This window comes from Microcebus murinus, chromosome 19 (assembly GCF_040939455.1).
Source record: "Microcebus murinus isolate Inina chromosome 19, M.murinus_Inina_mat1.0, whole genome shotgun sequence".
In the NCBI taxonomy this organism is placed as follows: Eukaryota; Metazoa; Chordata; class Mammalia; order Primates; family Cheirogaleidae; genus Microcebus; species Microcebus murinus.
Window position 1 is genome coordinate 43,677,556 of NC_134122.1, and position 12,787 is coordinate 43,690,342.

Genomic DNA, 12,787 nt, shown 5'->3' on the forward strand with positions numbered 1-12,787 from the left:
CTAATTTATTCTAGCTCTTTCCACTCTTTTTAACCCAATACAAAATTTTGCCAAAAAAAAATCATGGAAAAAAAAACTATGCTCTGGGTGAAAACGCAATCATCATCTTAAGTATACTAATATTAATAATAATAGCTACTAGAATATTAGTAATAGCATCTATTCACTGCACATTTATTATATGTAAGGCTTTGGGTCACTCAGTAAATCTCATTTAATCATCAGAGTAATTCTCTGAGGCAAGTAGCATTAACCCATTATACAAATGAAGAAACTAGGGATTAGCAGAAAAAATAAATGGTCCAAAGGCACAAACAACTAATAATTGGCAGAATTAAGATTCAAACTTAGATTTGTCTGACTTTAGAACATTGGCTTCTTAAACTCTATGCAGTACTTTAAAAATATACCTGGTCACAAAAACTTTCTTCACAGAATTTCTCACACACCTAGTATTCATAGAATACACTTTACAAAATGCTATCAGAGTGATTACTCTAGTAAAACTTTCTGATTCCTTCTTTTAAGAACTAGACTCAGCTATATAGTAAATTCCATCCTGCTTTCTAGGTAAAATATTGAAGAGAGCCTTATTAGTACACTAACTTACTTTTTATAAGCACATTTGACATTGTATCCTGCAGCTGAATTTAAGACAGGGATTCCAAGATCTTGGTAGACTTGTTTCCAAACAGCTCCACTTTCAATCTAATGGACAAAGTGAAATGAAAACTCCAACATTAAAAGGTGGGAATATAATAACATTTTGATATATATAGTATATAGAAATATGTTTATATTTATTCAAAAGGAATAAAAATTATCAAACTCAATAAGTTTTAAATTTGGTTTATAAATAAAAGGTGTTAGTACTCTAACAAACCTCACAGGATTACAAATGTTGAAATATTAGATCATTTGACATTTAAATAAACCCAGTTATAGTAAATATAAAAACATCCAGGTTCCTAAATCAAAATTTGTAAAGAGTAGACAAAAAGTAGACAAAAATTTACAGGATTTATTATTTCCCACAAAATTAATAAGTTAATAAATCAAAGTAGTTCTATCAAAATTATCAAAGCATTTTATTCTACAGAATATTCTCAATTAGATGAGTATCATGCATCATGACAACCTTCAAATAATTTCTTCAGATTAGTTCAACAACCCTTTTCTCTCTATATAAGGCATTGGGAAAGGGATTAACAATATAAAGAATATTAAGACAGGCCCTGGCTCTCAAGGAGCATGAAGTCTAGTGAAAAAGAGATGTGGAAAGAGTTTTCACCAGTATGGTTGTGCTGTAACTCAGATATACACAGAAGGTTTATGAAAGTTTGACCAACTTAACAGTAAATAAGAAAGCTCATTTTAAAAAATCTGTAATTACAACTTAAATTTTACATGGACCCAGGGGCTCCTGCCTGAAATCCAGGCTACTAAGGAAACTGAGGCAAGAGGATCACTTGAGGCCAGGAGTTCAAGACCTGAGTGGGAAACAAAGCAAGATCCCATCTCTTCAGAAAAAAATAAAAGCAAAAAAAATTATATTTTGCCTAAGAAAGATACCTCTACATTTCTAAACTGTACATTTTCTTTTTGTTCTATTCTTAGATTTTTATTAATAAACAATTTTAGAGATGGCAGATACCCAAGAACACAGGTATGAAAAAGGCGTCTCATTTAATGACTGTAATACTTACATTATCAAATCCTCCAAGTTTGTGTACAAGCCTGAATAACTTAAAGAGGTTCAAATTTCGATATCCAAGTACAGGTCTTTTGTTAATAGGTGTACCTGTTAGAGGAGATACAAAATATATATTAGAGACACACTACATTTTTTATTTAAAATTTCAAAGGATACAAATAATACCACTGAATATACACAGTATAATACATATGTATTAAATATGAGAAAAAAATTCCTTGTTAATCAAAGGCATGGTATCTATAACTAAAGCCATGTCACCTTTTTGTTATTATTTATTTTTTTAGAAGGAAAGAGGAGTTTATTAATTTGCCGGCACATGACGGGGCTAGCAGATTCCTGTCTCAAAGTACCAATGTCCTGCTTCTGAGCAGAAGTGCAGAGCTTTTAAAAGTTCTGATTAATTCCATCTTCGGCTAAGACAATCTCATGACCTCCAATTAATCCTATCTTTCCTTATATTACTTGATTTCTTCCCTCTGGTAAGCGAGAGAATAAATACCAAATAACACAAAATAAAATTCCAACAAAATGAACATTTTAAAAATTAGGAAAAGGCCGGGCGTGGTGGCTCATGCCTATAATCCTAGCACTCTGGGAGGCAAGAGGATCGCTCAAGGTCAGTAGTTCAAAACCAGCCTGAGGGCCGGGCGCGGTGGCTCACACCTGTAATCCTAGCACTCTGGGAGGCCGAGGCGGGAGGATTGCTTGAGGTCAGGAGTTCAAAACCACCCTGAGCAAGAGCAAGACCCCGTCTCTACTATAAATAGAAATAAAATTAATTGGCCAACTAACATATATAGAAAAAATTAGCCGGGCATGGTGGCACATGCCTGTAGTCCCAGCTACTCGGGAGGCTGAGGCAGAAGGATCGCTTGAGCCCAGGAGTTTGAGGTTGCTGTGAGCTAGCCTGACACCATGGCACTCACTCTAGCCTGGGCAACAAAGCGAAACTCTGTCTCAAAAAAAAAAAAAAAAAAAAACCAGCCTGAGCAAGAGTGAGACCCCGTCTGTACTATAAATAGAAAAAAATTAATTGGCCAACTAAAAATATATAGAAAAAAAAATTAGCTGGGCATGGTGGCACATGCCTGTAGTCCCAGCTACTCGGGAGGCTGAGGCAGAAGGATTGCTTGAGCCCAGGAGTTTGAGGTTGCTATGAGCTAGGCTGATGCCATGGCGCTCTAGCCCAGGGAACAGAGTTAGATTCTGTCTCAAAAAAAAAAAATAAAAAAATAAAATTAGGAAAATAAGGTTTTGTAGAACTAAAGAAAACACTGAGAAAGCCAGGCACAGTGGCTAACACCTATAATCCCAGCACTCTGGGAGCATCGCTTGAGGCCAGGAATTTGAAACCAGCCTGTGCAACACAGAAAGACCCAATCTCTACAAAAATTTAGCCAGGCATGATTGCATATGCCTGTAGCCCTAGCTATGTGGGAGGCTGAGGTGGAAGGATCCCTTGAGCCCAGGAGTTCAAGGTTACAGTGAGCTATAATTGTACCACTGCATTCCAGCCTGGGTGATAAAGTGAGACCCTATCTCTTTGGGGGAAAAAAAAAATTTTTTTTTTGAGATCATTTGAAAGGCAACTGCTTCACAATAAGACTTATAATATTTTCTTTGTATTTTACTAATTTACTACTAAAAAATGATTCTACAGTAAAGTTATAGTTTTGTTTCATTCTAATATAAGAACATGCAGGGCAAGGACACTAAATCAAACTAACAAACTATTAGAAAGCGGTAGAGGAGATAACAGAGTAGTGATATAATGTAATCTATGGCCCTATCCAGAAAATATGACTGGCTTAATCATCTTTAATCTACTCTAATACTAGATTTTATTCATTTTCTTCACTTTTTCATTTTATCTTATACAAAAGCCTGTGAAACAGCAACTTGTTAGGCCATGTCTCCATTCATATAAAAAAAAAATACAGGAATCAGGTATCTTATATTAAAGGATTAAAAAATACTTATGTTGTGGTAGCCATTATCATTTATAAGACCAAAAGATAAACAGAGCCAGCTTCTCCTCATCAGCATTACAGAGATTTAAAAACATTAATTTCCAGAGTATTGTGACACTTTCAAATATTAATCATTTAATTCTTCCCTTTAAGCTAAAAAGTTTTCTGCCTCTCCCCACTCCCTTTCTAGCATCTTCCCAAGAAAGGAGAAAGTAGACACTGACCAAGAAGATAAGCAGGAGAGTAACAGGGCCACAATCACTAACGGAGCAGATCATCACTGTAAATTATTCCTCTTCCCTCAATCTTTGCATGGTTTTAGCATCATTAGGCAGATTCAACAAGCTGAGCCAAGGCCCACCTTGAGACTCTCTCACATTTCTTTCTCTATTTCTGGCTCTCTATGAATAGTTTAATTCTCTCCTTAGTTCTATGTGCCTGGGTTATAACATGACTTATGGTACATCTTAAGATACGGTCTCTTTTTCTCTCTTTCTCACACTCACACTTATTAAACTTAAGTGATTTTGGAGGAGACTTTTTACTAAAGGCCTTTGTGTAGGTGCTAACAAAATGGTACTATGAGTTCCATTCTGCTACTACTCCCTCATATAAGGGTTCTTTGGGGTCTCATGCATAGGTAGAAAGATTGGCAGGAAAGGATACAAGCATTATGTGTCCCTGCCATAATATCTATCAAAATACTATCAAATTCCTCATTTCACTTATTATGTGACAGGAACTATGCTAGGTGCTGGTGATTTCAGCAGTCAAAATTGCAGCCAAAATTACTGGTGACATGAAGCTTAATGAACAGAATTCTTATTTTTAAGACACTAATTATCTGTCTGAAACCTACAACATTAGGGATGAATAAAAGAGAAACTACTCACCTCTATCTTCCATAAATTTGTATAGCTGCTGAAGAAAGTTCTCCCTTTCTTCTGGAAATGGTTCTATTTCTTCCTAATTTTAGTCACAGAAGAAAATAATATTATTTTCCTCAATTAAATATTTTAGTAATATAAATATACTTCCTACCAACAATAAAGACTAATGGTCATTAAAATATTTCAAAGGTATTTTATACCAAATGAGAATTATTTCTTAATGCTAAGCCGTTCAAAACCAAGTAAGTCTAACATTTTATGCTTTATAGAGCAATGTCCTAAAAGGTATTTCAATAGTTAGAATCTCAAATGTAACTTCTCATATAAGAAACATTACTAGCAAGATTGTTCGTGAACTTTTTACCACATCAGGGATCTATTCTTTAAATCAGAGTCACTAGCTCAAGAAGACTTACTCTCACTTACATGAAATTGGGTCAGGGTTTAATGTCAAAGCTGACTCTATTATTGCTCCTCAAGGAACTACACAAGCTTGGGTCCTATTAGCTATAACTACAAGTATCCTTCACTAAACACAGCCCTACTGTATAGTACTTCAGGCTTATATAATCAGTAAACTAGAGAACAAACTTGATCTACGATACCTGAAGATTCAGACTCAGGGAAACCTTCAAGTAATAAAATTGTTCCCTGATTTATCAATTACAAGGAAGGGACTAGCTTCTTGAAGCTGTGGCAGTAGGGAGCTGGTCCTGAAGCAACTTGCAAGGAGCAGAGTCGTAGGTTAAGATGAAGAACTCACCAATTTATGCCTTTTATCCATTCAGCAAACATTTAATGAGCACCTGTAAGTCTAAGCACTATGGTAGGTGCTCAATCAAATAAAAGACCCATAAGCTATGGGGCCTGCCATAACAGAACATGATTAGGAGTAACTACAGAGAAAATGATTCAAAATATACAGCGAAACTTTACAGTTACCCTGGCTGAAACATACATATTTCTAATAGGGTTGTGATATTCTAAATAAATCAAAACCTATCATTTTTTAATTTGGAATTTCATGTATCTACTGAGATTTGTCCTTTTATTTTAAAACCAAATACAATAAAAAAAGCCAAGTTAAAAAAAAAATCCACGTTTACAAACTGTTAGGTTTTCTAGTTGAGAGAGAAGAATAAATGACAACCATTAATTTGCTTATAATAAACCTATATTTCTGAATTTAAACATACTCCACTTATGTCAGGTTTGGTAAGGTAGTCAAATACAAATCTAAGAAATCTATTTTCTTGATATTAGGTGTCCTCATAGTACAATATTTGACTTTAATAAACTGCCAAATTTATTCCTATTCCAGGCTGGGTGTGGTGGCTCACACCTGTGATCCTAGGACTCTGGGAGGCCAAGGCGGGAGGATCACTTGAGCTCAGGAGTTCAAGACCAGCCTAAGCAAGAGCGAGACCCCATCTCTACTAAAAATAGAAAAATTAGCCAGGTGTGGTGGTGTACGCTTATAGTCCCAGCTACTCAGGAGGCTGAGGGCAGGAGGATCACTTGAGCCCAGGAGGTTGAGGTTGAAGTAAGCTATGATGATGCCACAGGATTCTAGCCAGGAAGACAGAGCAAGACCCTTTCTCGAAAAAAATAAAAAATTTATTCCTATTCCTCAACCATTTAAGGGAAGGTTGTATTTAACTTAAGAAAATGTTTAAATTGGAGATCAGGGCCGGGTGCGGCGGCTTGTGCCTGTAATCCTAGCACTTTGGGAGGCCAAGGCAGGAGGATTGCTTGAGGCCAAGAATTCAAGACCAGCCTGAGCAAGAGGCAAGACCCTATCTCTACACACACACACACACACCAGAAAAATTAGCCAGGTGTGATGGTGGCAAGTACCTATAGCCCCAGCTACTTGGGAGGCTGAGGCAGGAGGACTGCTTGAGCCCAGGAGTCTGAGGTTACAGTGAGCTATGATGACACCACTGCACTCTAGCCTGGGTGACAGTGAGACCCTGTCTCAAAAAATAAATAACTAAACTGGATATCAGATTTGCTTTTACAAAAACAATTGTAAAACACAAATCTAAGCACCAAAAGGTTTGGTAACTAATATTTACTGATCATGTTACATTTTATATACTATGACAGACACCGTGAGTGTGAATATGAGCAAGACAGAGTTCCTATCTATGAAGAGCTTATAAATTAATGTGGGAAAAACAGACAATAATTATAAATATATATGTATGTGTACATACATATGCACAATGACAAAAATATGTACAAGGAACAGTAGTAGTTTAGACCAGCAAATAAAGTAATGAATTTTCCTGAGGTGAGGGAGGTGATGGTTCATAGGTTTCCCTTTACAGAGATGGCACGTAAGTAGGTTTTGAATTCTGAACAGCAGCATGCCAGGCTGACTGAAGGAGGAAAAGGAAAGGCAGGGAAGGCAGAGGTACTGGTATGTGCAAAGGTAAGTAGCAGGAAGAAATGTAATTTCACATTGCTACAGCATAAGGGGAGGGGGGGGGCTGCTGAAAGAAGTGATGAGAAAAAAGAGGCATGAGGTGGACCAGAAAGGAGGTTCTATATTGAAGCTTGACTTTTACAGTGACAAAAAGCCATTCAGGTTTTCAGCAAGGGATAAATTGCTCATTTGAGCATCTTACATAGAAAGCAGGGAGAAGACTGAAGCAAGGAAATTTTTACATAATACATTGTCATTATAAATTACTATACACTAGAACATAACCTCCAAAATAATCCTATTTCATTAAGAGTTTACTACAGTTAAATGGCAGAAATTAATAACCTACCAAAAACATTATATAATGATAATAAATTACCTTAATTTCCTAAACATATTCAATAAAATTTACTTTATGGTCAAATATAGCAGCCTTCACTATATATACCACTCAATAACTTTTAGGAAGTTGTTCAGCAAACCACTAAGGAGTGCTTTATCACTGCCAAACCTAAAGCACCAATTACAAATAAATCCAAAACTTTAGCTCTTTGATCCATGTAAATTCACAGATGTCTTATTTATGATATAATTAGAACTATCTACCCATTTGTATTAGGTAAAATGATTTAAGGTTCTCTAAATCAAAGAGATACTAATCTTTACTTTTATGCTGATTTTTCTTTTCATACTAAATGAAAGATATTTTGTATGTTTCCAGATATTTCGATAAAATATTAAGGTATAAACATTATGAGGTGACAGCTGTCTATATTGTGATGAAAAACATTGGGTATTTCCTTTATCATATGATAAACCAAATGCAAGGCAAGAAACTTTTTTGAGGTTACTAGGATAACTATACTTAATATTTTTAATTTCACAAGATCATATTTCTATTTTAAAAGTAAGCAAACTACTGGATCATGATAAATATCAAAAACAATTTTATTATGAGATATTTCTCATACTATAAATAATTATGTGATTAATAACTTTATGCCAAATCCTAACCCACAAAAAAACCCCAACTTTTATAATTTTAATAGGCAGCAACTGTTTTTACTTACCTCTTCTTCACTGCTATTATCCTCCTTTTCTTTTTCATCATCTTCCTCCTCCTCTTCTTCCTCAGCTTCACTGCTAGAGCTATCCTCTTTCAATTCTGTCTTCCAATTAGCAGGAATAGTTCTACTTTTGTGAAATTCAAGTGCCTGATCAAAGGCTGGAAAGAGACCATAAACCTACATGAACTGGAGAAATTAAGACAACTGATTTGCCAAAAAATATTAAGAAATAAAACTACTGTGCTAGAGCATGACACAGCGGGTCATGCCTATAATCCCAGCAACTCAGGAGGTTGAGGTGGGAGGATCACTTGAGGCCAGGAGTTCAAGACCAGCCTGGGCAACATAGCAAGACCCAATCTCTAAAAAAAATGAAAAAACAATTAGCTGGGCATGGTGGCACACACCGATAGTCCCAACTACTCAGGAGGCTGAGGTGGGAAGGTCACTTAAGCCCATGAGTTTGAGGATGCAGTAAGCCATGATCACACCACTGCACTCTAGCCTGGTGACACAGGGAGACCACATCTCTTAAAACAAAAGTACTGTGCTAATACCACTGACTTTTTTTTCCTCTCATCCTCAGTCAACCGAATATTGATTAAGTATTTGCTATATACCAGGCACTATGCTAAGTGCTTTTTAATGCAAAAGTCCATTTAATCCTATCAGTCCTATGCAGTAAGTACTCATTTTACGGATGGCAATACTGCTACCATTGAAAGGTTCTTAGGTTCAAACATATACAGGAGAAAGAAAGCAGGTTTTTTTCTTTTAAATGCAAATTAATCTTGTCCAATAAAAATAACTAACAGGTAAATCATGTAACAATTTAGCCAAAAAGCAATTATATATCAGGCAAAGAGCCATTGTAATAAATATACAACACCTAAAAATTGACTACAAATGTTTTTAACATTTTTAGTTAAACCCAAATTAAAAATATGTTAACAATTAGCTTAAACTAAAATTAGGTAGACACAATTGTTTTCATTTTATAATAAATTACAAACCATAAAATTTAGATGATTTTGAGCCAATATACATAGCATGTTATCAGATTCAATGAATAAGGGCAAATAGAAAATAACTATTTACAATACCAAAAACCAAGTAACAAATGCAATTACAGCACATTCCTAATCAAATAAAACTACTGGAGCCTTGTGATTTAAGATGCACATTCTTTAGGTGAGAAAAAGCAAATCAAAATTGCTTTGATTCTTTTTTCTATGATCCCATGGCAGTATTATTTTATTTACTAGGCAAAAGCTAGACTATAGTACTAGCTGAAGATACAATTCTTTCCCACTTTTCTAGATTATCACCTCAGATTATGAGATTAAAAAGAAAAAAATCTATATAACAAAAGACACATGGATTTATAAAAATATAAGCCACAAGAATCTAAATATAACTTCAAGGACATGATTTTTTAAAAACAAATTTTAAAGAATAAAATAAAATTTAATCTTCAAAAATATTGGCAGTTTTAAAATTACTTATAATTTATTCCAAGATAATCCTTACCTTGTTTTAATATAGCATCAGGCTTTGGTGCAGTATCACTAGTAATTTCATGAACATCTTTTCTTGGCACTGAAGTACTACATATATGTTTTAATTATAAAGGAAAAAAACAAAAAAAATAACAAATTAAGTATCCAGTTGCTTATATACATAGAAAGATACTGAAAATATGGGTATCTACAAAATGACTGCACACAAGGTTGCAAGGCCCAAATAATATGGTAGGGAGGATGTTAAAATATGTAATTATCATCTATAGAAGGATCCTACCTTAAAACATATTTTATAATACCAAGATGTTCTCAAATATCAAACAGTCTCCTCCCTAAATGTAACACTGGAAACTGTTTATAATAATATAATGATGAATAAAAATGTTTAGATGGCAGAACGCATGAACCCAATAAAAAAGAAGAAAAACAGTAAGCATGTGCCATTATCTTGGGATATTCATGAGAAATCCGTTTAAGACTGGAAGGAAACTGTACCAGTTTATAATGTAAATATTCTTTTAAACACTTTTTAAGAACTGGATTCTAGGCTCACAAGCAAACTTCTAAGATACAATCTGAGGCCTTTCATGGAACTCCATGATAGAAAGGGGGTCAGATGCAAACTACTGCAACAGGGCTTATCACATATATCACATGTATTTCCTATGTTTGTTAATAACAAATCATCATTTAGCTTCCATGCATTTGGTTTGGGTCAATCAATCACAAAAGCCTAAAAACTATTCTAAATACATTTTTGGTCTGCCACGTTTTATCTTTTTATTTTAAAGTTTCAAATACAAAAATAGATAAAATTGTGCAATAAACCCCCATGCAGCCATCACCCAGCTTACAATGATCATAAACTAACAGTCAATGTTTCGTTTATACCTCTATTTCATCCCACCCCAGCTGGATTATTTTGAAGCAAATCCCAGATATTATGTAATTTATTTAGGATATTTCATTATGAATCTTTGAAAGAAAAATTTTTAAAAATATAACCATATCATAATTGCACATCTAAACATTAGGTATGTGATCATTTTTTCAGCTTTACTAAGGGATAACTGACAAATAAAACTGCATATAATTAAAGTATACAGTGTGATGATTTGATATACATATACATTGTGATATGATTATCACAATCAAGTTTATTAACACATTCACCACCTCACATAGTTACTTTCTGGGGGAGGTAGGGAGTAAAAATGCTTAAGATCTATTTTCTTAGCAAATTTCAAGTATACAATATAGTACAAATAAGTACAGGTGCCATGCTATACATTAGATCCTGAGAATTTATTCATCATATAATGAAAAGTCTGTACCCTTTGACTAACATTTCTCCATTTCTTCCATCCCCAACAATAATTTAATATAGAGTAATCAATTTTAGTGTTCAAATTTCTCTTATTATCTCAATTTTGTTAAAGGTAGTTCTACAGATTGCTTTTAAAAATAACTTCTCAGGCCGGGCGCGGTGGCTCACGCCTGAAATCCTAGCTCTCTGGGAGGCCGAGGCGGGTGGATTGCTCGAAGTCAGGAGTTCGAAACCAGCCTGAGCAAGAGCGAAACCCCGTCTCTACTATAAATAGAAAGAAATTAATTGGCCAACTAATATATATATACAAAAAAAAAAAAAAATTAGCCGGGCATGGTGGCGAATGCCTGTAGTCCCAGCTACTTGGGAGGCTGAGGCAGGAGGATTGCTTGAGCCAGGAGATTGAGGTTGCTGTGAGCTAGGCTGACGCCATGGCACTCACTCTAGCCTGGGCAACAAAGCGAGACTCTGTCTCAAAAAAAAAAAAAAAAAAAAATAACTTCTCAGAACCTGAAAACCCAAACATCAAATCTTAAAACGTGATGAACTTTTTAGTTAAGGTACTGACATGCAACATAGCTCAGTATAAAATATCTGGCTTCTCTAGTCATGTAACTCTTAAAAGAAAACATAGAAATTCAGAATTCAGCTCTAAAAATGTTCTACAAGAAAAATCACTTTTACACTTAACATAAATCTACAGTAACCCATTTTAATCCTGACTACAGCAAAAACTGAATATTGTCCAACAGGTATCACTACAACCATTTGATATAACTAGAAATATTAGCAATTCCTAAACAATCAATCACAATCAACACGCCCTAAAAAAAGGTCAATAAATATATTAGTAAAGTATTAGATATGTTAGGTATAGCAACTTTGTTTCAAATCACCATCTGTTATATGGGCAAATGTTGACCAGTGAGACAGCACTGAGAATCTACTTTGGAAACGAAGACCAAGATGAGTACAGAAAGACACACTGTAAGAATACTACACTTAAAGATAGTATGAAAAACAATCACTCTTTGAAACATTCTATTTGAAAGACATTCTATTTAAAAGTCTAAGGTCATTGGGAATAACTAATTTATCATTTAACATCTTAATTTGAAAAATAATATAATATATTTTTATAAAGAGGCTTCTTAAACCAAGTGAATTATACTTACAATTTGCCATCTTTGAAAGATCGAACAAGAATATTGTCCTTTTTTACAGCAATCTCATCACTACAATCAGGACAAACCACCTTTAAAAAAAATGTGAAACTTTTATAACTAAAAGCACATTTACAGATAGTTAGATAAGTACCTACTAATTAAATGCTTTAAAAAAATTTAAGCTTCAACTTTAAAAACTAATTTTAGTTTGAGAATAAATCGGTACACACACATAGGGGAGCACACATAAGTAATTTTAAATTGGTATCCTACATCCTTCCAGCTTTCTGGATAATCCAGACTTTTTTAGCACATGCATGGTGTTGAAAGCAGAAGAATGACCATGGACTAGACTGAAGCTGCAGACCAAGTTCTGGTCAAAAATAGAAAAGTGGTAGAGCTGGAAACTGAGGGGCTACATCATGGTTTGAAGAAGGGCAAGGGAACAGAATTTCTAGAGCCTTAGGCCATATTAATTCTTAGGATAAAATCTAAAGTATTTACAAGAAGGGTCTGAAGAAGCAAAATGTCATAATAGTATGTCTTTTAAGAAATTACTTTGGATGCTATGAAGAAAATGGACAAGGGAAAGGCAAGAGCTGAAAAAGACTAAGCTACTATGATCATCCGGGTGAGGGGTGGTGGCTCAGATATAAAGTGGTGGCAAATTAAAGAAGTATCAGAGATAACTAGGGA

At 34.6% G+C, this 12,787-nt stretch overlaps 1 protein-coding gene across 7 annotated transcripts in view; it reads right to left on the reverse strand.

Moving 5' to 3' along the window:
- ARID4B (AT-rich interaction domain 4B) overlaps positions 1-12,787 on the reverse strand; it is a 152,187-nt gene that overhangs the window by 50,225 nt on the left and 89,175 nt on the right. For all 7 annotated transcript variants that reach the window (XM_012738261.2, XM_012738258.2, XM_075995473.1 and 4 more), the window contains 6 exons: positions 12,101-12,180; positions 9,606-9,682; positions 8,079-8,233; positions 4,581-4,653; positions 1,707-1,801; positions 611-708 (listed from right to left, as the gene is read on the reverse strand). In XM_012738261.2, the coding sequence (XP_012593715.1) occupies positions 611-708; positions 1,707-1,801; positions 4,581-4,653; positions 8,079-8,233; positions 9,606-9,682; positions 12,101-12,180 (578 nt within the window). The remainder of the gene's footprint in view (positions 1-610; positions 709-1,706; positions 1,802-4,580; positions 4,654-8,078; positions 8,234-9,605; positions 9,683-12,100; positions 12,181-12,787) is intronic.